The sequence below is a fragment of the Anabrus simplex genome, chromosome 9 (assembly GCF_040414725.1).
Source record: "Anabrus simplex isolate iqAnaSimp1 chromosome 9, ASM4041472v1, whole genome shotgun sequence".
NCBI classification, from domain to species: domain Eukaryota; kingdom Metazoa; phylum Arthropoda; class Insecta; order Orthoptera; family Tettigoniidae; genus Anabrus; species Anabrus simplex.
Window position 1 is genome coordinate 73,571,673 of NC_090273.1, and position 25,517 is coordinate 73,597,189.

At 40.2% G+C, this 25,517-nt stretch overlaps 2 protein-coding genes across 4 annotated transcripts in view; one reads left to right on the plus strand and one right to left on the minus strand.

Moving 5' to 3' along the window:
• Positions 1–17,417: 17,417 nt before the first annotated feature.
• On the minus strand, positions 17,418–18,432 carry LOC136881207 (nucleoside-triphosphatase THEP1). Its single transcript, XM_068229129.1, has one exon. The coding sequence runs from the start codon at positions 18,400–18,402 to the stop codon at positions 17,788–17,790; it is 615 nt and encodes a 204-aa protein (XP_068085230.1). The 5' UTR covers positions 18,403–18,432; the 3' UTR covers positions 17,418–17,787.
• Positions 18,433–18,805: 373 nt separating this feature from the next.
• LOC136881219 (uncharacterized) overlaps positions 18,806–25,517 on the plus strand; it is a 59,849-nt gene continuing 53,137 nt past the window's right edge. For 2 of the 3 annotated variants that reach the window (XM_067153946.2, XM_067153947.2), the window contains exons 1-2: positions 18,806–18,939; positions 19,267–19,412. In XM_067153946.2, the coding sequence (XP_067010047.1) occupies positions 19,275–19,412 (138 nt within the window). In that variant the 5' untranslated portion in view covers positions 18,806–18,939; positions 19,267–19,274. Of the gene's footprint in view, positions 18,940–18,984; positions 19,112–19,266; positions 19,413–25,517 lie in introns of those variants that run through there. The other variant, XM_067153948.2, reaches the window with a different exon arrangement.

A 25,517-nucleotide genomic window follows, 5' to 3' on the forward strand; every position in this document is an offset into this window, starting at 1 on the left:
TAAATTCGGACCATGAGCCCATTCTTTTTCATCTTACTTGGGTTAGGTTATCTGAGCCATCTTCACCATTGTTGAACTCATCTTTAGATTACAATAAGTTTACTTGGGGTTAGGTTATCTGAGCCATCTTCACCATTGTTGAACTCATCTTTAGATTACAATAAGTTTACTTGGCATGCCAATAAAAATTTAAAACCTTTCGACATCAACAGCCGGGATGATATTGAGCGGGCCGTGGAGCATCTTACTAATAAGATGCGAAACGCCCGTAAATACATCCTGAATGCTGCTCGAAATTCAGTAAATAACGCTAGGGGCAACAATGGCAATCGTACGCCCACACAACATGGCGGGAATACGATACGTCATAACTCCCAAGTTAATAATAATAATATTAATAATGCGGGAGGTTGCACAGACAGCCAAGGAGTCTCCATTCCTGAAATTATTAAAGATTTAATCAAAATTAAAAACGCATACCGCAAACGATTACTTGAACGTAAGGTGGAAAGATGGGAGGAATTCTGCCGTACCCTCACTGAAAATGAATCAGATCACGAGTTTTGGTGGGTTACTCGTTCTCTGAATCGCCCCACCGCCCCCAGGCGAGCAATTCATGGCCGCCACGGATTAGCGTTCTCCCCTTACAATAAGGCTGAGGCCTTCGCACACAACTGAAAGCCAAAGTGTACCCCACGACCTTTCTGACGATGACGACGACGATAACGAATTACGGACCCGTGAGGTACACAGAAAGGTCTTATCTTTTATACAACAATGGACGCCTGACAATGACATATCTGACGTCACGCCTGCAGGGGTCCGCAGGGTCATCAAGGATCTAAACGAGAAAAAGTCTCCCGGAGATGATAGGGTTAGCAACAAAGAAATTAAATCACTGCCTTTTAGAGCAGTCATATTTTTGGCTACCATCTTTTCGGCTTGCTTTAAACAGGGATACTTCCCCAAGGTTTGGAAGACGGGCCGTGTGGTCGTCATTCCTAAACCGGGGAAGGATAGATTGTTCCCTCAAAATTACAGACCTATAACCCTATTATCTCACATCTCCAAGATACTTGAGAGACTTATTCTCAACCGCCTAAATGCTTGCCTGAACGCCCACAACATACTGAGACCGGAGCAATTTGTGTTCCGGTCGAAGGGCAGTGCCCCACTAGCGGCGCTGCGCCTCGTACAGTATGTTTGTAGATCATTTAACTTACGGCGTAGCGTGCCAGCGGTATTTTGCGACGTAGAAAAGGCTTTTGACACAGTCTGGCAGGAAAATGTAATAGCCGAACTTTTGGACTTGAATGTAATTCCAAATTACCTCATCAAAATTATTACTTCCTATTTAACACACAGGAAATTCTATGTAACAGTAGACAGAGAAAAATCCACCCCTCGGAGGCTTCGAACCGGAGTCCCTCAGGTGGAAAAATCTCCCCCATACTCTACGTCCTATATGTAAATGATCTACCACAGTGGCAGGGAGTAGAAATCCAGCAGTACGCTGATGATATAGCTGTTTATGCCTCTAGAAGGAGAAACAGAGATACCATCTCCGCATTGCAATCTTGGATCTCTCTGTTCGGGAAGTGGTGCCTTCGGAACAGAATTAAAATAAATGCCGGCAAGACCCAAGCAATTATTTTTTTCTAGACGAGGGCCTAGTCTTGGTCATCTTCATATAAACGGTACCCCCTGCCCTGGACCAATAAAATCAAGTATCTCGGCCTAACAATGGACAGAAGTCTTATCTGGAGAGGGAACATAGAACAAGCCCTGCAACGAGCGTGGGCACGTGTGGCTAACCTGAAAACTCTGCTATATAATAGATACATCTCAAATTCCATCAAGAGAAAGCTCTATTTAGCATGTGTCAGGCCCATACTGCTCTACGGGTGCGAGGCCTGGGGCTATATTCCCAAGACTCCACTTTCAAAACTAGAAATTTTCCAAAATAAAATATTGAGAAAAATGACATTCTGAGATCTAATAGGAAGATACGCACAGAAGTCCGTATTCCGACTATTAGAACTCAGATAAACAGGCTAACCAAGATGACCAAGGCTAGAATACTCCACGCCCAGTCTACGGATCAGGGCATCGCGTTATTAAAACGGGTCATAAGGACCAAGAAGCCGAATACTCGTTACAAATATCGCGGCCCTTGGCTTCTTTATGACCCGTCATAAAGAAATAATTTCGGCCTTTTCCAAATTATAATACCACCCTCTCATTAAATACCTAGAAATTACACCGTGAAAAGCGTCGTTTGTTAAGAAGGCTCCTTCCTCTTCACCTACGCTAACAAAAAAGTAAGTGTGTGTTTGGTGGTTACTTACATTAATGCGTTTATTACATCGCCCTTTAATTGGTCCGTTTCATTTGTAAATGGTCTAAAGGAACGCAGTTTATACAAGTTTCTATTGATTCAAGGAAATGTATAACTGGACAACCATCCTAAGCAAAATATGAAAAGTTCCAACAATGCTTAGAATGAATGTACTGTCCAAAGAAATACAACCACCAAAAAGGGCTTGAAAATGCAAGATTCCCCAGGCCCCGGAAACCTAATACCGTCGGGACGAAAAAAGAACAACTGACCAAGGGAGGTCGGATAAGAAATATGAAAGCGAGTAGCATCACACAAATAACTGGAAGCAATATCAGCTCAAAAATGAAAATCTCAGGGACCCCTTTTAGTCGACTTTTACGGCAGGCTAGATACCGTGAGTGTATTCTACCGGTTCCACCCACAGAGGGAAAATAATATTATTCCTGTTCTATTACTAAATTAATTAGTCAGGCCGTACCGTAGTTAGGTCTAGTTTTACGGCTGAATATTCTTCCTGACGCCAACGCTGTGTGATGGGACGTCATTAGTACTATGTGTTTCTGTGGTGGATGGTAGTGTGATGCGTTTTGTGTATATGAAGTGTATGAAGATAATAATAATAACAATAGTACCAGGGTTTCCCGGCTATTTAAACTGCGCGCCTTGTCTACGGCCATCTATGCCAGCGGACTTGAACTTGTAAACTCCCAAAGAATTTCGTCTTCTACAGTTAGATGGCTCTAACAACGATTTGCTAGCTCACTCTTACGCGCTAAAAACGAACCTAGAACTTAGGAAATTTCATTTTTGTCATTAGTAAACCTTTTTCTGAAGACTGTTTTTTTTTAATGTACCAAAGTTGTCAACACTTCAGCTGGTTCCTCCTCTACTGTAATCTAATTCTCAGATGCTTGTAAATATGTTCTCTAGCAAATCAAAACCAGGGTTGTGTACAGGAATCCAGCCTATCAGCAAAGTGTGGTTCAATTTAATCGGGAAGCTTCCCCTTACGGAACTACATAAGCAAGGCACTTTAGGGCCGTCTTGTCTAAATTGCTCCAGTGCCTAGGAGTGTGACTTGACGGAGACCTAGGAGGCAGGGCGCGGCCTGCTTGAAGAATATCCAGCGATACAAGGTAATGGCAGAATTTTCCTAAACATGTGAAAGCGCCTGCGGGTAGTTTGAGGGGAAGGTTTTAGCAGTTTTCTTTTAATGTAATTTTGTAAACTGGCGGTTTAAATGTAGGATTTTCGGCGAAGTCTGAGAACTCTGTTTCTATTCCCTACCGGGAAATACGTAATGTAAGGGAAAGAAAAGTGGTGACCCTCTGCTGTCTCCCATTCAACCTTGCAATTGGGTGACTAAAGTTTTCAAACTCTAAATTTTGTAAATCTCATCTTGGATTTAAAGGTTCCCCCTTTAGTCACCCTCTTGTAGTATGGGATTAACCTCTGTATCTTTGGGCTGTAAGCCCACTTAGGTTTTTAGTAATTTCTAAAAGGAGTGTTGGAGTTTTGCCTCATTGGCTTTTGTTAATGGCTGGTGATATGTAACCTTTTCTCTTTTACACTTAAGGCCATGCAGTATAGGTAGATGTGCCCCTGTTTATCCTGTATTATCCATCTTCATTGCAGCTCAAAAGGCTTGTCATTTACTAACCAACTATCGCAAAGGGGTATCCTAAGTCTAGTGGTAGCCCACGTCTTGGACTCAGCATACACCACTGATTCACAGTCACCCCTGCCTGTCATAAGAGGGGCTCTCAACTTGGGAGAGTGGGTTGGCAACCACAGGCCCCCTAGCTAAGTCTGACATGTGCCAGTCTCCTTATTTTAACTTTTCCTATGTGATCTCCCTTAGTCGACTCTTTTTGTCTTCCAAGCCCGATCATGGCTGAGAAGTGATATTATGGACAAGTTAATGATGAGAAACGTGATATTCTGGTTGTAAGACTTACCTCTAAAGATAAGAAGAAAAAATGAAATGGTGTATGGCTTTTAGTGCTGGGGGTGTCCGAGGACCTGTTCGACTCGCTAGGCGCAGGTCTTTTGATTTGATGCCCGTAGGCAATCTGTGCATCGTGCTGAGGATGAAATGATGATGAAGATGACACATACACCCAGCCTCTGTACCAGCGAAATTAACCAATGGTTAAAATTCCCGACTCTGCTGGGAATCGAACCCGGGCCCCTGTGACCAAAGGCCAGCACACTAACCATTTAGCCATGGAGCCAGATAGAAATAAGAAACTTGATGCTTTTTGGGTGTACAGACCTGGCAAAGCTGGTGTTGATGCAGAATTATTTTGTAAGGTAATCAGCTATGTGGTGAATGACACAGAAAAGGAATGCTATTGTAGCAGGTTATCCAAATTTACCAAATCGTAACTGGGAAAGGAATGAAAATGACAGAAAGCATGATCAACAAATGGTGTAAATAGATTAAGATGGGAAGGATAGCTGAATCAAAAGGTGACAAAACCAACCCGAGGGAAAAATATTCTAGACATGGAACCAGATGAGCTCTAGAGAGAAACTTAAGTGAAACTTGTATAAGTGATCATGGAGCTGTGTTGTAGTTAAAAATAAGTGTGAGAGAAAGAAATGTTGGAAAAGTAGGACTATTAGGCAAAACTATATGGCTGATAGGAAAAAAAAAGAGCAATTATGATCAATGGAAAATTGTATATAAAAATGTAAACAACCTATGGGATGGGTTTAAAGCAACTATTGAGGAGCGTGAAAATATGTATGTACCTATAAAAGTAGTAAAGAATGGGAAGGGCCTATTATAACAGGGAAATAAAGAGACTGAGGAGGAGATGAACATTATCGAAAGAAACGAGTTAGGAATGGTTGCAGGAGTAAGGATAGATAGAAGAAACTTGCTAGGAAACTGAATTTAGCAAAAAAACAGCCAAGGATAATGTGATGGCAGATATAACTGAAAGCCGTATGAATTTCAGAGAGCAATGGAAGGATATATAGAGATGCTTTAAGGCAGAAACATGTTCCAGGAAGGACATTCCAGATATCATTTAAGAATAAGGGGAGTATATATATGAGGACTTACAGTATATTAGAATCATTCCATATTGACGGTTTTCACTTTACAATGGTAAAATTACGCGTATCCTCCTAATTGAATATAATTCCATCATTAGATGGAGTAATCAAATTCAAACATGTTTTGACTCGTTTGAGAAATCTTCAGTGAAAAAGGAGGGGGGGGGGGGAGAGAGAGAGGGAGGTTTGAAGTAATTTACATAATACAAGCTAAAAATGTGCCAATAAAACACAATGAAGGAACAAACGAAAAAACAAAAGAGAGACATGATGGAAATAAAAACAGCACAATATACAATATTTACATCATCATATGGAGCAATAAACAACTCGCTGTGATAAAATTCAGTGAAAACAGGGGTTAATACAAAACATAATTGAATCTAAAAACTGTGTTAACCTAAGAAGAAAAAAGTCAAACAAATGATACAGATGGAAATGAACAATAAGTGCACATAGCGTGGTTGCAGACCTCTTAGTCTAGAAAATTTTGGTTTTATAACAATTCAAAACAGGATGAAATCACTGTGTCAAAAATTCAGGCCGAAACTCTGCCTTTGTAGAAACACCATCACATCGAATGGCTAGGAGGGGAGCGGGAACAAAAAACTTTGAGAAACCAAGCCTGAGATAATGCAGGAGAAATGCATGTGACAAGTGATGGAAAAACGCCGATGAAATTTAAAACTTTAGAACAGCAGCATTCTCAATTTCTTCTCAATCTAGCGGTCCCGTCCTTGATAATTGTTTTACAATGTTGGCTGGTTTGTTTGCCTTATTTTAAAAGGTCGGGAGGGCCGGGACAAAAATTGAGAAGCTGTGTTAGAGGAGATGACAGATGCATGGTAAACTGTAAGTGACCATAGTGGAAACCGTCAATGAAGTTCCAATGGTGTTTAGAAGGTGGTTGTCCCCTCAAAACGGCTTGGCCTTCTCAAAGTGAAGTTAGGTACGAACGGGACCGTTAACTTTGAGAAGGCCAGCCTCACACCGACTACTAAGAAAGAGAATTAAGATCTTGACACTGAAACCAAGAAGGGGGGAAAAAAAAATCCTAATTTACACTATTATCTTCTTTGCATACAGTATTATTTTAAAACTAATATCAATTTATTAACGATTAAACTTATGTTATTTTTTTTAATGATATATGTTCGGGGCATTGACCTATGAAGATCTTTTGCCCCTACTTGCACCATACGTGAGGAACCTGCATGTATTACTCCCCTGTGGGTGGGGGCGGTAGAATAACACCCACGGTATCCCCTGCCTGTCGTAAGAGGCGACTAAAAGGGGCCCCAGGGGATCTGTACTTTGGAGCGTGGGTTGGCGACCACGGGGTCCTCAGCTGAGTCATGGCACTGCTTCCACTTACTTGTGCCAGGCTCCTCACTTTCGTCTGTCCTATCCGACCTCTCTTGGTCAACTCTTGTTCTTTTCCGACCCCGACGCTATTAGGTTTGCGAGGGCTAGGGAGTCTTTTATTTTCATGCCCTTCGTGGCCCTTGTCTTCCTTTGGCCGATATCTTCATTTTTCGAAGTGTCGGACCCCTTCCATATTTTCCCTCTGATTAGTGTTATATAGAGGATGGTTGCCCAGTTGTACTTCCTCTTAAAACAATAATCACCACCACCTGCATGTATTATGTAAATGGTGGAAGTGTACAGTGTTGAATTTGAGGAAAGGAACCTTAAGGACGACACAAACACCCAGTCGCCAGGCCAGGGATATTGATCATTTACAATTAAAAATCTCTGACCCGGCCGGGAATCGATCCTGGGGCCGCCGGGTAACAGGCGGACACGTTGCTCCCTATACCGTGGGCCGGACATAATGTTATTTCACTCTTAATCTTCTGAGTTATGCTGATATGTAATTAATTTACAGACTATAAATTGATATTTAAATTTTCAATTTTGTTGTGTGTTTTGTATAATCTGATAAAACCTTACTTATCTCGAAACTTTGTTGTTATGGGTTAGCCCCTTCTCTCACTCAGAGTATGGTTCTGGCGTATGGGACCCACACCAGTACTACTTGATATGAGAAATGAAAAAAGATCCAAAGGAAAACAGTGCGATTTCCAACAAAGAGGTATTGTTACAAAAATGCTGAAAACTTTGGGCTGGGAAGACTTGGGAGTAAGGAGACGAGATGCTCGATTACATGGTATGTTCTGAGCTATCACTGGAGAGATGGCATGGAATGACATTAGTTGATGAATAAGCTTGAGTGGAGCTTTTAAAAGTAGGAAGGATCATAGTATGAAGATAAAGTTGGAATTCAAAAGGACAGATTAGGACAAATCTTAATTTATAGGACGAGGTGTAAGGGATTGGAATAATTTATCAAGGGAAATGTTCGATGAATTCCCAAGTCCTCTAAAAAAAGAAAAGGCTAGGTAAACAATTGATAGGGAATCTGTCACCTGGGTGACAGCCGTAAATGCAGATCATTGACAACTGATTGGTTGAAGAAAAAATGGTTGTGAATTCTCAGTTGGTGCAAATTAAGTAAGGTCTAGCAACAAAAGAGCTTTGTGCAGCAGAAGGTGAGGGAGCCTGCAGTAGTTGTACAATTTATGTTCTACCTTATAATGAGCCTAAAACTGACAAAAATAAACCAAAATCATAGGGCAAGATGAACCTGCAGTTTTTTGTGTGTGTGTGACAGGAAGCGAGTGAGAATGAAGTTGGGATGACACTAAAAGGGTTATGTACGGATTTATATCATAAGTACGCAAGCAAACACCTTTTCTTTGGTACTTTGTTACTGCATTTAATCACTTCTGTGTCATTTACAGAAAGGAGCTGCCTGGTCGAGGCGGTAAACGAGTGCTTGGTTCACCCAGAAAGATGTGGGTTCGATTTTCCATCAGGAATTAATTATAAGCTAAAAATTTCATTTTTGTTCTGTTGTTTTGTGTTTGAGTCATCAGTCCATACACTGGTTTGATGCTGCTCTCCATGCCACCCTATTCTGTGCTAACCTTTTCATTTCTACGTAACTACTGCATTCTACATCTGCTTGTCATATTCACACCTTCGTCTGCCCCTTCCGTTCTTACCACCTACACTTCCTTCAAAAACCAACTGAACAAGTTCTGGGTGTCTTAAGATGTGTCCTATCATTCTATCTCTTCTTCTCGTCAAATTTAGCCAAATTGATCTCTCGTCAATTCGATTCAGTATCTCTTCATTTGTGATTTGATCTATCCATCTCACCTTCAGCATTCTTCTGTAACACCACATTTCAAAAGCTTCTATTCTCTTTCTTTCTGAGCTAGTTATCGTCCATGTTTCACGCTCCACACGAAAGTCTTTAAAAACATCTTTCTAATTCCTATATCAATGTTTGAGTGAGCAAATTTCTTTTCTTAGGAAAGTTCTTCCTTGCTTGTGCTAATCTGCATTTTATGTCCTCCTTACTTCTGCCATCGTTAGTTATTCTACTACCCAAGTAACAATATTCATCTATTTCCTTTCAGACTTCATTTCATAATTTAACATTTCCTGCATCACCTGCCTTCATTCGACTGCACTCCATTACTTTTGTTTTGGACTCATTTATTTTCATCTGGTACTCCTTACCCAAGACTTCGTCCATACCATTCAGCAGCTTCTCGAGATCTTCTGCAGTCTCAGATAAAATAACAATATCATCAGCAAATCTCAAGGTTTTGATTTCCTATCCTTGGATTGTGATTCCCTTTCCAAATTCCTCTTTGATTTCCTTTACTGCCTGTTCTATGTAAACACTGAAAAGGCTTCACAAGTGGGGAAAATCTGAAGACCCATTCTGCGACTGTGACAATGTGCCTCAGACCATTCAGCACGTTGTTATGGACTGCCCAAAAAGAAGATTCAATGGATCTGTTCAAGAATTACATAGTACCTCTACAAAAGCAGTGGACTGGATGAAAAGTCTGGACATTAAGTTTTGAATGCTGACCTGTAAATTACATACTTATTTAAGAAATATGTATATATAATGTATCCTTGTTTTGCCATACGAAATAAATAAATTGAAAAGGAGGGGGGACAAACTGCAGCCTTGCCTCACTTCTTTCTGGATTGCTGCTTCTTTTTCAAAGCCCTCGATTCTTATCACTGCAGACTGATTTTTATACAGATTGTAGATAATTCTTCGTTCTCGGTATCTGATCTCAATCACCTTCAGAATCTTAAATAGCTTGGTCCAATCAACGTTATCGAATGCCTTTTCTAGATCTACGAGTGCCATGTATGTGGGCTTGTCCTTCTTTATTCGATCCCCTAAGATCAGGCATAAAGTCAGGATTGCTACATTTCTTCTGAAGCCAAATTGATCTTCTCCCTACTCAGCTTCCACTTGTTTTTCCATTCTTCTGTAAATAATACGTGTTAAAATTTTGCAGGCATGAGATACTAAACTAATGGTGTGATAGTTTTCACACCTGTCAGCATCGTGTTTCTTGGGAATAGGTATAAGAACATTCTGCCAAAAATCGGATGGGACTTCTCCTGTCTCATATATCTTACACACTAAATGGAATAACCTTGCCATGCTGGTTTCTCCTAAGGCAGTCAGTAATTCAGAGGGAATGTTATCAATTCCAGGTGCCTTGTTCCTATTTAGGTCGCTCACAGCTCTGCCAAACTCTGACCTCAAAATTGGGTCTCCCATTTCATCAGCATCAACAGCCTCTTCTTGTTCCAGAATCAAATTATCTACATCTTCACCTTGATACAACTGTTGGATATGTGCCTGCCATCTTTCTGCTTTGTCTTCTTTCCCTAGAAATGGCTTTCCATCTGAGCTCTTAATATTCATACACCTAGATTTCCTTTCTCCAAAGGTTTGTTCTGTACTGAAGTGCAATTATAAGAAATAAATTGACAAGAGGGTTCACCTTTTCAATACAATATATCAAGTAAATAATATTACATTAGTCTTGGGACTAGTTTCAGCCATTTTGAAACAAAGTTTATAACTTGTAGAATACGAGCCTGTTGATTTCCTCGAATGCACATCAGTCCCGTATTTTGATTTCAGGTAGGCCTATCTGACAACCTGGAGGTGTAGGACAAGAAGAAAGCCAGATAAATACAGGAAATGGGAAGAAACATGGGAAAAGATTAGCGACACAGAACAAACACAAAAGAAGAAATGGAGCCTAACGGGATAATATCAGTACTGGAAAGGAACTAAGAAGTGTTGGAAGCTTGCCCTTCTGAAGAAGCTGGGAAGCAGAAATGACTTTCCAGACACTGGGAAGAATTGATTTTGGTGAGGAAAGAACTGATGATGATGATGATGCTTGTTGTTTAAAGGGGTCTAACATCGAGGTCATCGGCCCCTAATGGTACGAAAACCGAGCTCGATAGCTGTAGTCGCTTAATTGCGGCCAGTATCCAGTATTCGGGAGATAGTGGGTTCGAACCCCACTATCGGCGGCTCTGAAAATGGTTTTCGTGGTTTCCCATTTTCACACCAGGCAAATGCTGGGGCTGTACCTTAATTAAGACCACGGCCGCTTCCTTCGCACTCCTATACATTTCCTGTCCCATTGTCGCCATAAGACCTATCTGTGTCGGTGCGACGTAAAGCAACTAGCAAAAAAGGTACGAAATGAAATAACAAAAAAAAAAATCAAATTCATCCACTGACCAAAATAAAATAAAAATGTCGTGAAGAAGGAATGGATGGACATGAACCAAAAAACAAAAAAAAACAACAAAAAACGAACAAACAAAAAACAGTGGATCCACTCAAAAAAGATCATAATTAATGTATGACTGACCAAGGGACCACTCATAAAGCACAATCCTGAATCGAGGATGCTTGATGTCGATAGGTGTCCAAAATCCAGATCTAAGGCCCCTCAGAATGGTACATGTCGCGAGTAAAGTAGAACCATGGTATTTGTCATGTTGGGGTACTAATCAAAAGTAGCGAAGACTCACGGTGTTCCACACATGATGGTACTACTCACAAGTATTGTACACCATACAGGTAACGCAGACCTATGGTGTTCTCACACAATGGCGCCACTCATAGCCAACGCAAACCGATGGGGTTCCTCACCAAGGTGTACTAATCACGGGCGCCGGTATTCCCGTGGTGCTCCTCACATAGTGAGTACTAATCACAGGCAACGCAGACCCACGGTGTCGCTCATATAGTGGTACAAAGCACAGGCAACGCCCAGACCCGTGGTGTTGCTCACATGGGTACGACTCACAGGTACTGGAAACCCACAGTGACCCTCTCGCTGCTGCTACTAAGCACAAACCTATTGTGTACCTAACATAGTGGTACTACTCGCAAGAAAAGGCGACCCATGGTTTTCCCCGCGTGATGGTACTAATCAAAAGTAGTTTCATGGTTCTAATTCCGTCATCCCTTGGTCGCCCCTTTTAGTCGCCTCTCACGACAGGCAGGGGATACCGCGGGTGTATTCTACATGTGCGTCCCCCACCCGCAGGGGGTAGTGTGTTTGGTCCGCGAGAGGTATTTTATTTCCCTCAAGTCCGCCGGCAAGCCGGTTAGGACCCCCCTATCCGCCACCTGGGACGCGCCACGTGGGAGTATCACCTCTCCCCCTGCTACGCCAGCGTAGCAGGTTCGTGGGGAAAGAACTGAATCTATTTAAAAATGGAGATACTGCTCCCTCCTCCCATGCTGACCTGTTATTGTGTTTAACCTATTATGCACTCCTTTTCACATGCCTACCACTTGATTTGTCATGAGACTAATCCTTTACAGGACTTATGAATACCTCGGCCCTATTTCATAAAAGTTACAATTTTACAGGTGAAAGGTAAATGTCAGACAGGTTTACATATTGACAATTTCCTGCTTCATAAAAGCTTACAAGTTTACAAAATTGTCATGCAGATTTGTACGACAATTTTACAAATGTCTGTTTCATACAAGGTTTTTGGGCTGACAGGTATAAATCTGACATATTTGTCCAATTGTAGGCTATATGTAGTGTTATGAAACAGATATATGTTATTACTTTTTGACATATTTACAAATTTGTATAAAATGTCATTGCAAAATTGACATAACTTGGGAATTTATTTTCATGCATGGTTTGTGATTTAAATTCTCTTGTGGATAACGAACACCAGTAACAGTAGTAGTCAGAGTAGTAAAGTAATTTAAATGAGACCACGCTGCGTTTTTAGGCAAATGATTAACCTTCAATTAACTTTCAATTTCTGACAAAGTTGTCTGGACTGACATACAACTCTTGTGTTTATGAAACAAGTTCTCTGAGTTTGACAAGTTACAATATTTTGCCTGTCACATAAGGGAAACTTGTAACATTTATGAAACATAAAATTGTAATACCATATTTACAAATTTGTCAGATCTGACATAATAGTCGTAATTGTCGCACCTGACGAGAAGCTAAGAACACATTCCAACATAACCACACTACTCTTTTGTAACTAAATAAAGTACCATATAATAATTCCATCTACAATGACTACAAATGACACAAGAAATTACTGTAATTATAATACACACATCTACTTTCAATTATGTTCCTTACAACCAGAGAACCAAAGCCTACATATAAACTGTTCTGCTAATGACATAACTGAATATTTCAATTCCACATCAAATAAAAGAAACTATTAAAAGGACATCGGACACAATAAAATCGGGAGGGTTTTAGATACATTAAAAAAATGTATTTATTCATTCAAAATGATATCAGTTTACTTACAGTGAATGACGACAAGCATTCTGAATTCTAAAATTACACATGCTGGAGCCAAGTATGAAATGAGAAGCACTGATTCATCTTCAATGACAGGGACCCTACTGTATAAGGTCCAGGTTCCTACAGCTCCTGAAAAATATTTTGGTAGGGCCTGGCCCCCAAAAATTATAATACCAATATAAATGGTCTGTTATTGGGCATTATAAATTTTCCAGCCAACTCATTCCTGGTTGCCAGCGTTTCGCCCCCGTGTGCTAGGCTGGGCTCATCAGTTGGTACCTAGCACACCTACCAAGACGCTGGCTAGTGCCTACCGTGGAGGCCACTACGTAGGCTAATTGTAGCCACCGGCAGTCCCAATGCACTATGACAGACTTTGTCTCATTATCAAGAATTGATGCCTGCTTGGCCAACAGATGATATATATGTTGATTCCCATAGGGAATCTGAAATATTTGTTCCGAATGAGTAAATTTATAATACCACTATAAATGGTCCATTATTGGGCATAGTGCATTGGCACTGCCGGTGGTTACAATTAGCCTACGTAGTGGCCTCCACGGTATGCACTAGCCAGCGTCTTGGTAGGTGTGCCAGGTACCAACTGATGAGCCTAGCCTAGCACACGGGGGCGAAACGCTGGCAACCAGGAATGAGTTGGCTGGAAAATTTATTATGCCCAATAACGGACCATTTATATTGGTATTATAAATTTACTCATTCGGAACAAATATTTCAGATTCCCTATGGGAATCAACATATATATCACCCCAAAAATTAGGCAATTAAACAAAATGAAGACAATGCCTTCAGAGTAGTTCAACTCCTACGAACAATTACTATACTGTATCAACTTCTACAGCGGAAAGGTCATTTTTGAGCCTGAAAAGACTAAATATCTACCCCGAGGTCAACAATCGACTTCTAAGTGCCTAAAACATTTTGCAATCCTGAATGTTCATCGTGAGGAGTTCAACTCTTTGACATGGAGCCTATAGCTAATAACTTCGTTTTTAGGGTATGAAATGTCGTATGGCTTTTAGTGCCGGGATATCCCAGGACGGGTTCGGCTCGCCAGGTGCAGGTCTTTCTATTTGACACCAGTAGGCAACCTGTGCGTCTTGATGAGGATGAAATGATGATGAAGACAACACATACACCCAGCCCCCAAGCCGTAGGAATTAACCAATTAAGGTTAAAATCCCTGATCTGGCCGGGAATCGAACCTGGGACCCTCTGAACCAAAGGCCAGTACGCTGACCATTCAGCCAACGAGTCTGACATTTTTAGGGTAGAGATATGCAAGGTAACTTCCACTGTAAAAATGTAAACTGAATTTTATTTATAAACAAATAAGTCTATACCGGTACTTCATTATTATTTGATTGACTGTGTGCACCTTCATAGAGGGCATATCACACCAGAAAACATCATTAAGGCTCGTATGATTATATGCATTAAATTGGCGGGGGTGAATGTGTTAACAAGATTATGGAGAAGACGGCACAGACCCTCCGCTTGAGAATGAAAACCGGGCCTAAGGAAGTGGGTAAACCCCCAATATGTTCTTCAGGCTGGTTCTGATACAAGAAGGGACATCAAAAGTAGAAGTGATGGTGGAGGACGCTGCACAAGTCTTTGATTTTGCCTGCTATACTTTTCTCCAATATATTATGTTAGGTCTTAAAGATTCTGAGGATGTAACATGCACATTTTGTCACACTACCTCAAATTCCAAATAACAAAGCCCTCACAGACCAGCTCTCGGCACAAATATACTTTTCACTTATAAATGAGATACAAGGTTCATCATTTTTTTTCTCAGTACCATATAGGGTACAGAGTATATATTTTTACCATTTTTAGAATTATGAACAAGAATAATCAACAATACACACAGGAATTTAATGAACAGGCAAGTATTACGATCGCAAATGTCAAATAACGCGGGTAATGTTGGCACAACTATCTCAATATTGACAAATTTTAGCAGTCACAGCCTATAATATACGAAGGCTATGCCAAAAGTATTTAGCAGCCCGTAAACCGTAATTCTGAGGACAATGGGATTATTTTCATTTAAAAGAGTGATGTTTCTCAACCTTGGAACATGCACGCGCAACCCTTCCCAGTGGTGGTTCCTCCACAGCGTGGGAAGAAAGCATAGGCAGTGCTGATCTGTCGTAGCACAAATTTTTTATGATTAAAAAAAATGTAGTTGCCGATGAATGCCATTATTCTTTGCTGTGTGTTTTTGGTGATGCTTCCCCTTCTAGCGCCACAGTTGGAAATCGGTTTCGCAAGTTTTCAAGGGGGTTGGCACTCAATTGAAGATGAATCTCGTTCTGGTCGCCCAGCAACAGCTGTGACTCAGGAAAACATTGTGTGAGGAAAACTCTCAATTAAGATCCACATCTTACATTTTGTGACATTGAAAGGACCCTAAATATTGGGTCAACAGCAGCGCAGACCATCGTTCAAAATTATTTAGGCCTTACCAAGAGATATGCCCGTTGGGTGCCATATTCCCTGACAGAAAACCAAAAGGAGGCAAGAGTGGACTGGTGTCGTTTCATGCTCGAAAAATTCAATGGAGGGCAGTCCCAAGACACCTACAATATCTTCACAGGTGATGAAACATGGCCTACCATTATGACCCTGAAACGAAGAGACAGTCTTCTGTGTGGTCCCTTTCCAGGGGAGGAACTATGCGCAAAAGCTTGACAAAGTCGGAGCTCTGGAAAGAAGATGGTGGCAACTATTTTTTTTTTTAACGAAAATGGGGCATCTCATCCCTGTGACCTTGGACACGCGTCATACAGTCAATGCTGAATGGTACGTGAATGATTGTCTTTTCAAAGACCTTGCCATGTGGAGGTCACAGTACATGAAGTCCAAGAGTGGGCAGCTTCTGGTGCATTACGATATGCATCTGCGCACAGGGTTGCCAGAACAATGGAATTCTTGGAAAAGGAAAAAGTGTGACTGTCACCTCATCCCCCATTCACTTCTTTCTGTTCCCTAAAACCAAGGAAAAAACTTGTGGGCAGTGGTTTTCGCCAGATGAAGAGGCCATTGCAATGGACAAGAGTGCACTACGTGACATCCAAAAGAAGCTTGGACTGAGACGTTTTTTAAGTGGTTTCAGAGAATGGAAAAATGTATATGTGGTAATGAAAGCGTATTTTGAAAAGTTGTAACTGTTGTTTGGCAAATAATTTTTCTTCTCACACTCTGCTAAAATACTTTCAGCATAGCCCTCATATACGAACCTTTCTTTGATAGTTCAAACCTTGGGAATTAGTAAAAGAAAAAAATATTTTCTTCATGTTTAATCCATGGAAATCATCTTCTTTCAAAAGAATTCAAATGTTGAATAAAGCATCAACAATAACACAAAATATTATTATTATTAACTAACATGAAAATACCTACAAAAGATATCACTCATATGCTTCAAAACCCCTAAAATATGACTGATCATTCTCTAAAAAAAAAATAAAAAAAATAAAAAGGTTAACACAAAAATGAACATCTATCTATTTTGTGAATTCCATTGCAACATAACTTAAACAATATACTTGAAATTACTTCGTTAAAAACATCAAGGGGATTAGACTATTTCTGCCCCTTGGGCAAAACTCTTGGACAATGGGAGCCAGTTTAATTAGTTACTCCAAACCCAAACCAAACCAAACCCCACGGCACTTAACGCCATTGAAATGGCTTTGGCCTGCTCAGCCCGAAGGCCTGCAGATCACGAGGGGCCATGTGGTCAGCACGACGCATCCTCTCGGCTGTTATTCTGGGCTTTCAAGACTGGGGCCGCCATCTCATCGTCAGATAGCTCTTCAATTCTAATCATGAAGGCTAAGTGGATCTTGAACCAGATCTCAGGTAGAGAGAAAATTCCCAGACCTGGGCGGGAATCGAACCCAGGGCCTCCGGGCGAGAGGCAGGAACGCAACCCCTATACCACAGGGCCGGTTAATTAGTTACTCATGAAGGTAAAATATTAAGGAATCATACCTGCAAAGTGTCCTATTTAAGTTGAGGTGTCTTCACAAAGAATATGTATGACAACTAATAAATCCCATTAAACTATGATAATTTTGTGTGGAATGCCAGATTTTTTTGCCTGTTTGTACAATTAGAAGTTTTACTTTATTCACATGTGCATAAATGAATAAATTAAGAGAGCATGAGTGTGTTGGCCTATGTATATTAATTTGTTGCTATTGGCTTGCTATAGTCAGGTTCTCATAACAGATTGTTCAATCAATCAAGCTATAAGGATTTCATTCTTTCAGGTGTGTGTGAATGTTTAAGTTTCACTGCTGGTTAGACTAGTAGCTTCTATTGACTAACAGCAAAGAGCTACAGGATACCCCATTGGCACCCACTCTCCAAGAGTTTTTCTGTCTCTTCATTATCTCCTTACTCCAAACTAAACACTCCTGTTTGGATGAACGTAGATACTGTAGAACGGTACTTCCTATCAATTAACCATGCTATCCATATTACTGGTTATTTTGTTCCAAGCTAATACGATATCTTACAGACAACCTTTAGAAGGTACAATGAATTATATGTTGTCTGAGGAAAATTATAGTACTTCAAGGAATTTCATTTGTAGTATGCCAGTAACAGTGGGCTACATTATTTTTCTCTCACAAACATGGCTTCTTTCGGGTAGTTCAACACGCTCAAGATATCAGATGCTATTGTCTGTGCCAGATCATTTCTATTTGAGTGGGTCACTTCGATTACTCTGGTGCGCGGATTTGTTTTTATTTTTCGTACAAGCTGATCTGAACTGGCAGACGGAACAGTACCTAAAATCAACTGGTCACTTTTAAAAACTTCTTCCACTTTCTTCTGAAAGTTTTTGCTGAACAATTCCATTTTGCCAATTTCGTCAATAACCAAAACAGGACAGCTACTTTGCTGTAGATTATTGAATATGGGAAGCACTAAATTTTCAAACGATTCGATAAGTACGTTATACCGACCAACCTTAAATCGCCCAGAACCAGTATCAATTCTGGCAAGTGGACCCCTTTCACCATTTAAGGTTACAACGTCGAAGCCGACACGCTTAGATGCGTTTCTTAATTCTTCAGTGTAATATCCTTTCTGTGACACTCCATTTTTCGATAAAATATCACATATTTTCTTGATCAAGGTTGTCTTTCCTACTCCTGGAACTCCAGTCAACATAAAATATTTCACTTGCTGTTCAACAACACCTGTAGCTGACATTTTCAAACACATAAGAAACAAAAGAACGCAGAAGCAAGGCGCAGTAACCACTACCTCACAACATTTGTATGCTCCCAGAGATCAGCACATGTTACAAAGCAAACATTTTGCAGCAAGGCACAAATGTTAGAAAAGGTTGAAACAGAAACAGTTGAAGATTATACGTAAATAAATTTCAGTTTGGTAACTTATGTCCGAAACAATTAATAATCAACATAAATTCACAACATTTATTGTGTAAAACGGTCAAACATTTACAATTATGATTAATTTTACGAATCTGATCTTTCACTATAATGCATTTTTTTTCCCCCGTCTGCATGGATATGCCTATCTGCTAAAGATATCTATGCCTCACACCTGAAAAGTTTCGCGTACGAATTTGGCATATGGCTGATTCTGATGCAATGGGAAGAACACGTGGACTTAATTCTGATACCATGTGTTGGAAGTTATTACCCCTTTAGCCCCGTTTCATGCATGCAGACATATTGTAACAACATCGAGACTAATTGCTAAAAGAGGCGGCACCGGAGCTTTACATTTACGGTAAGAGAATGGTCGCATTCTAGATAACTGATATGTATCAGATGGCAGACTGTTCCCGTGATCGTATTAAGTCTTCTGTTTACTCTGTAACAACTATCACATGGCTGCTTTCCCTAAACACATTGTCTTTATTTTCATCAGTGTTTGGGAAACTGCATTTTGAATCATTACAGTATGCCTTAATTCGTAGCCTTTTGAAGTTTTGAAATTTGTGCTGAAGGAATTGCTCTGCGTACACTGTCTGTTGCAAATATATGTAGATTGTAGGTAATGTAATTTGTGAATTTTTTTAGTGTCATAGCTGCAGTATTCTAATTTTGATGTTAGGAATTACCATGGCAACTCTGAACGGCGACGTGAATATGCCCCTGCCTTCAGTTGGGGAATCCTCGCACCATAGTAGCCCACAGAGCTCTCCTCGACAGCAGATCTCGGCTGATCCTGGCATGGCTGGATCAAAACCCACAGCTTCTGTAAGTGTGTTATTTGTATTATCATGTACCCTTTATTTTACTTTTAAGAGGTTTTTACTTTGTGTTGAACTAGCTCTATGCCAATTTAGCGAAGTCCTGCCTTGGGTTATTGCAGCATAGGATTTGACCAGGTCGTGCAGCGGTGATAATAATAATAATAATAATAATAATAATAATAATAATAATAATCATAATCATATCGCCTCAGCTAGTGTGTGCAGGCGCTCTCATTTCATGCCATCTGGCTGCCTGATTGTCAGTTTTGATATTGTTTTACTGTAGGCCTGCTAGATGGCAGAGTAAACCAAATCTCTCTTGGGTGTCTGAATTTTGTTGGGTGAACACCAAATATGTCACCAGAGATCGTTTACATGTTGACTTGGAGTGTGTCGAATGAACTTTTGTCTGCCCTTTAAAAATCAGACTACCTCTGCCGGGTTTAAATCCGCAATTATGGGGTCCAGAGGCAAACATTTTATCACTGATCCACAGAGGGAGCTAGTGATGTTTCCGACATCGTAGAACACAGATTATACACTTCAGGATTCAAAATGAACTGTAAACCCTAGTAACACCGAACGCAAACTTGTATGGTTATGGCAGTCAGCACACGTATTTTCAGGTGAACTTTTAAACGTCTTACTGGAAACTGCTTTGCGTGACAATCAAATGCTAGTTAGAATATTCTAAGAAGTCAGCATATGCTGGAAAAATTTGTAGCACTTTGAAATTGGCAGAAGCAAAATAGTTATATCAATTTAAGCAAATGCTTTTACTTGCTATCATTTGCTGACAGCTGTAATCAAGTTTTTCTGAAAATACAGTTTTTTTAATAGCATGTGAGTAATTAATATCTGCACCTAGATGCATGAACTTTTGTTTAATGCCTGGCTAACATAAACTAGATATGTGCTAGTAACATAAAATTGATATCTATTCAACTCATTAGGTGCTCCAAATGAAAATGTAAATACTGTAAGACGTTAATTTAAATGAAACATCTTCATTATTGTCAGGATAATTTGCATGAATTACATCAGAGTTTAGCTTGACCATCACTTAATGTCGCGCCTGAGCAGTGTCTGGATTGGCGAGAAATTACATGCGAGGACAGATTCCGTGTGACATCACAGACCTGTCGGGCACTCCACAGCAACGGAGTGGTAAGCACCGGTGTTACACTACAATACTCTGTTATGTCTTGTTTGTGATAACACTGCTGGTAGGTCTAATGTTTACCTGTCTCATATTATTGTTAATGCCCTGAGGGGAATATATTGAAATGTTATCATATTCGTTTTTTATGTATTCTCCGCCCGGCTACTGATTCCTACCACCCGGCTGGTGAAAAGTTCTGGGGAGAACACTGCTCGGTATTTTATGCCAATTTTAGAACTACTAAAATCTCAAAAATCCGACTTTAGATCCCTTTCAGTGCAACAGGTCACATATGAAGAATAAAAGGGTTTAATAATGCAATTGTCAGCACTTGATTCCTGCTCGTACTGGAGAAGAGATGGTTTCAGCATAATCTCTTCACCAAAATAATAATTATAAAAAAGTTGACAGAGTTTTAAAAATTTTCAAGGTCTTCAATTCAATTTGATATTATTTCAAGATTTTTGTGAACTCCAGCTGTGGAAAAGAACATTCTTAATGATAGAATTCCAGGGTCAGTTAATTAAATGAGTATTTTAACAGGGGAACAGGTATTTTTTTGAATTTTTTACTTTTAAACTTGCCTGGTTTATTTTGCAGGAGATAAATTATTTTCCATTTGATGCTAAATCAAAATTAATCATCTCATCCCCTGTAAACACCTAATGGGAGAAAATAACATGCTCGTCGTATGGACTAAGATTGGTGTAATTTTGGCAGCGTATTTCAATCCCGAATGCTCCGCAATAGATATTGTTGACAGTCTTGGTATAGTGCTGAACAAGATAAAAAAAAAAAAAAAATGAGAGAATTATATTAGCAAGTGATCTAAACTGTGCCATAGATAAGAAGAAAGGGAAAACCAGAGAAGTTATGGAGTTCCTGCAATCACAAGGTCTAAAGCTGCTTAACCGACAATCCGACTGGACGTATGTCTGTCCAAACGGAGGGAGTACTATAGCTCTCATCCTTACTAAGGGATTCAAGATTTTTGGCCCAGCTAAGCCAGTTTGCTCGGAAGAAGCCGTTGTGAAAAAGCACATCCCAGTCAGCGCAATGATCATCTCAAGCATAAGCGAAATTAAAGAAGAATAGAAAGCCGACACACTTGGCAAGAAAATCGACATTGAGAAAATAAAGTCTGAGGCTACTCAAATACAATATATCGAGAACTTGATAGAGAAGGAAAATTTAGGTGAAGTAGCTCTCTTACTAGAAAGACTCCTTAAGGCAGCGGTATCAACGTAATCTGAAAGGAAAGGAAAACCCTGGTTTGACAAAGTGTTACTTAAAAATTAAATAACTGGAAAGGAGGTTCAACCTCCTTTCCAGTTATTTAATTTTTAACATCAATAATTTCAATACGGAACAATGAAATTTTTATCTTTAAAAGTGTTACTTACAAAGAAAACAAACGGTAGTCACTCCACAGGGCTAAGAATGTAAAATCTACATAAGTACTCGAGAAATATAGAGCCAAGAGAATGGCGTACAAAAAGCTCTTGAAAAATAAGTGACAACATTGAAAGAGAAAAACAGAAGGAAGCTAAGAGTGATCCATATAAAGCACTACGCCCCAAAGAAAGAAGATTCCAGCCAAACATACCGATGGAAACCTGGGAGGAGCACCTGCGCAATGTCATCTGCTCGAAAGAAACCAGGCCTCAGTTCAGACAGCCAGAAGTCTGTCATGAGCCCCAGCCTTTGGCAACAGTAGTAGTACGTTGGGCCATCAGAGAAGCTAACCAAAACAAGGCCCCAGGTACGGATCGTATTAGAAATGAGCATATTCAAAAAACAGCGACAGAAACTGTATCTATACTGACTGCTCTGCTTAATAAGTGTCTAGAACTAGGCAGAATACCAATACAATGGAAGAAATCCACATTAAAGCCTTTATACAAAGGTAAAGGGGACACAAACGACCCTAATTTCCTACAGAGGAGTAGCCTTGGAGTCGACAGGCCTAAAATTAACAAGAGTCCTGACTAAGCGAATAGAGGGAATGATAGATCCATTGCTACCCGAGGAACAGTTCGGGTTTAGAAAAGGAAGGTCCACTATCATGGCTATGGAAAATCTGCTAGGACACATCAACTCTACGTTGGAAACACCAGGAGGAAAACTCTACATTGTGCGCGTTAAAGAAATTATTAAAACTCTACGTAATATTTGTAGACTACTCGAAGGCTTTCGATTTAGTGAACAGGGAGATCCTAGTCAAGAAGCTGGAGAAATTGACCGGAAGATCTGACAACACTTATATCAAATATATTAGCGGAAAATTATGTAGAAATGGATGATGGGATAGACGTATCAGAGTGTATACCACAGAAAATAGGGGTCCTCCAATTAGATCCACTGAGCCCAATCTTGTTTAACGCCTTCACATGCGATGTAGGGGTAAAGATAAAAGAAAGTACCAATGCGAAAATGTATATCTACACAGATGACATGGCAATTGCTTCAGAGAACGTCGATGTACTGCAACGAGCTATGGACTTGTGGAATGGGCCGAAAAAAATGAAATCTGCATGAATGAGGACAAAACAGAAATGATGATTTTCCAGGAAGGGCGGTAAACTCGTGGAAGCTGACCAAATAATGTGCTGAGGATCACATCTAAGAAGAGTGAATCATTTCAAATATCTAGGACTATGCAAACAAGTGGGCATTGCTACTGAATACACATCAGATCCAGGATGGTTGCAGCGATCAGAGCAATGAACAACATAGGGAATGTTACCCATATCGCATTAGAGGCAGCTATGCAGCTAAGACCGAGCTCGATAGCTGCAGTCGCCTAAGTGCGGCCAGTATCCAGTAATCGGGAGATACTGGGTTCGAACCCCATGTCAGCAGCCCTGAAGATGGTTTTCTGTGGTATCCCATTTTCACACCAGGAAAATGCTGGGGCTGTACCATAATTAAGGCCACGACCACTTCCTTCCCATTCCTAGGCCTTTCCCATCCCATCGTCATCATAAGACGTATCTGTGTCGGTGCGACGTAAAGCAAATAGCAGAAAAAATAAAAAATAAAAAAATGCAGCTGTTTAAGCCAAAGGTAATACCGGTTGTGACATATGGTCTTGAACTCATAGGAGAGTACCTTATTTATAAACAACTGGAGGAACCAGAGAAAATCAAGGCCCACTACCTCAAAAGTGTTCTGGGAGTATCAAAGATCACCAGATCGCGTTTGGTATATGATCTAACGAGGGAAATGTACCAGACAGAGGACCTTCGGCATGGGCTGATACTGCCAGTTAATGCGGCCTACGAGAAGCTTTTACAAGATCTGAAAGCCAAGAAAATGGAAATTTGGGATCCCTTCTACACTACCGAGGCCATGATGGACAAAAAGTGGATGGGTACAAATTATCAGCTGTGCCACATCGCTACATGAATGGCGGTCCATGGTTTCCATTTTAAGTTGTGCTCAGGGAAGAAATTCCATGACCCAAGTGATCAGTGTGTGTGCAAGCTTTGTGGTTAAATCTTCGGGTGATACCATATACAGGAATGCTCCGAGAGAAAGTGCTCAATTAATTAATTTGTGAAAGACTGATAGTGATCTCCGCCTGAACTAAGCAGGCGTGGATGTATATATGTCATTGTATTCTTGTTTTTATGGCCATTGGCTGCATTAAAACATTATTATTATTATTATTATTATTATTATTATTATTATTATTATATATTATGAGTTAAAATATGAGGCGACGTAATCTTAAAAGGTGTTTGGTACAGAACTCATTCTCGTCATTAATGCTAAAATGCAAACTCATATCACTGGGCAAGTTGGTTACGTGTTTCAAGGCATGTAGCTCTTAGTTTTTTTTTAAAGATAGTGGATTTTAACCTTACTGTCGACAGTCCTGAAGATGTTTTACTGTGGTTTCCAGTTTTCACACCCCACTGTATCTTGACATATTCACCCCTGACTCACTCTACGGGTATTTAATCACGCAGCCCAGCGATTTTTAGATTCCACTCAGAGACACTAAGTAACATGTAACATACGAATTTAACTTACTATCACTTCAATCACTACTGATCTCCATTTAGGGCAGTCGCCCAGGTGGCAGATTCCCTATCTGTTGTTTTCCTAGCCTTTTCTTAAATGATTGCAAAGATATTGGAAATTTATTGAACATCTCCTTTGGTAAGTTATTCCAATCCCTAACTCCCCTTCCTATAAACGAATATTTGCCCCAATTCGTCCTCTTGAATTCCAACTTTATCTTCATATTGTGATCTTTCCTACTTTTAAAGACACCACTCAAACTTATTCGTCTACTGATGTCCTCCCATGCCATCTGTCCACTGACAGCTCGGAACATACCACTTATGGAAAATTCTAAATTTCCATGGAGGGAATTAGATATTTTTTACCAATAGAGCATGTCAAAAATGTCAAAACAGATCAGATGTAAAGCTTTTCAGGCGTTTGCTCTATTAACCAGCGTTTCGTCTTAGGTCTGACACTAGACTCATCAGAGTGGGATGTGTCAGACCCTACCCACTGACGCTGGGGTATATGCAGGTGAACTTATCAGAAGCCCTTATAAGAGGCACAGTCTGATAACTGCATACGGGAGATAAATCTCTACTATGGAATTACTGCCCGCCTAGCAATTCCGAATGGAAAATTCTAAATTCCCATGGAGGGAATTAGATATTTTTCACCAAAAGAGCATGTCAAAAATGTCAAAACAGATCAGATGTAAAGCTTTTCAGGTGTTTACATCTGATCTGTTTTGACATACCACTTAGTCGAGCAGCTCGTCTCCTTTCTCCCAAGTCTTCCCAGCCCAAACTTTGCAACATTTTTGTAACACTACTCTTTTGTCAGAAATCGCCCAGAACAAATTGAGCTGCTTTTCTTTGGATTTTTTCCAGTTCCTGAATCAAGTAATTCTGGTGAGGGTCCCATACACTGGAA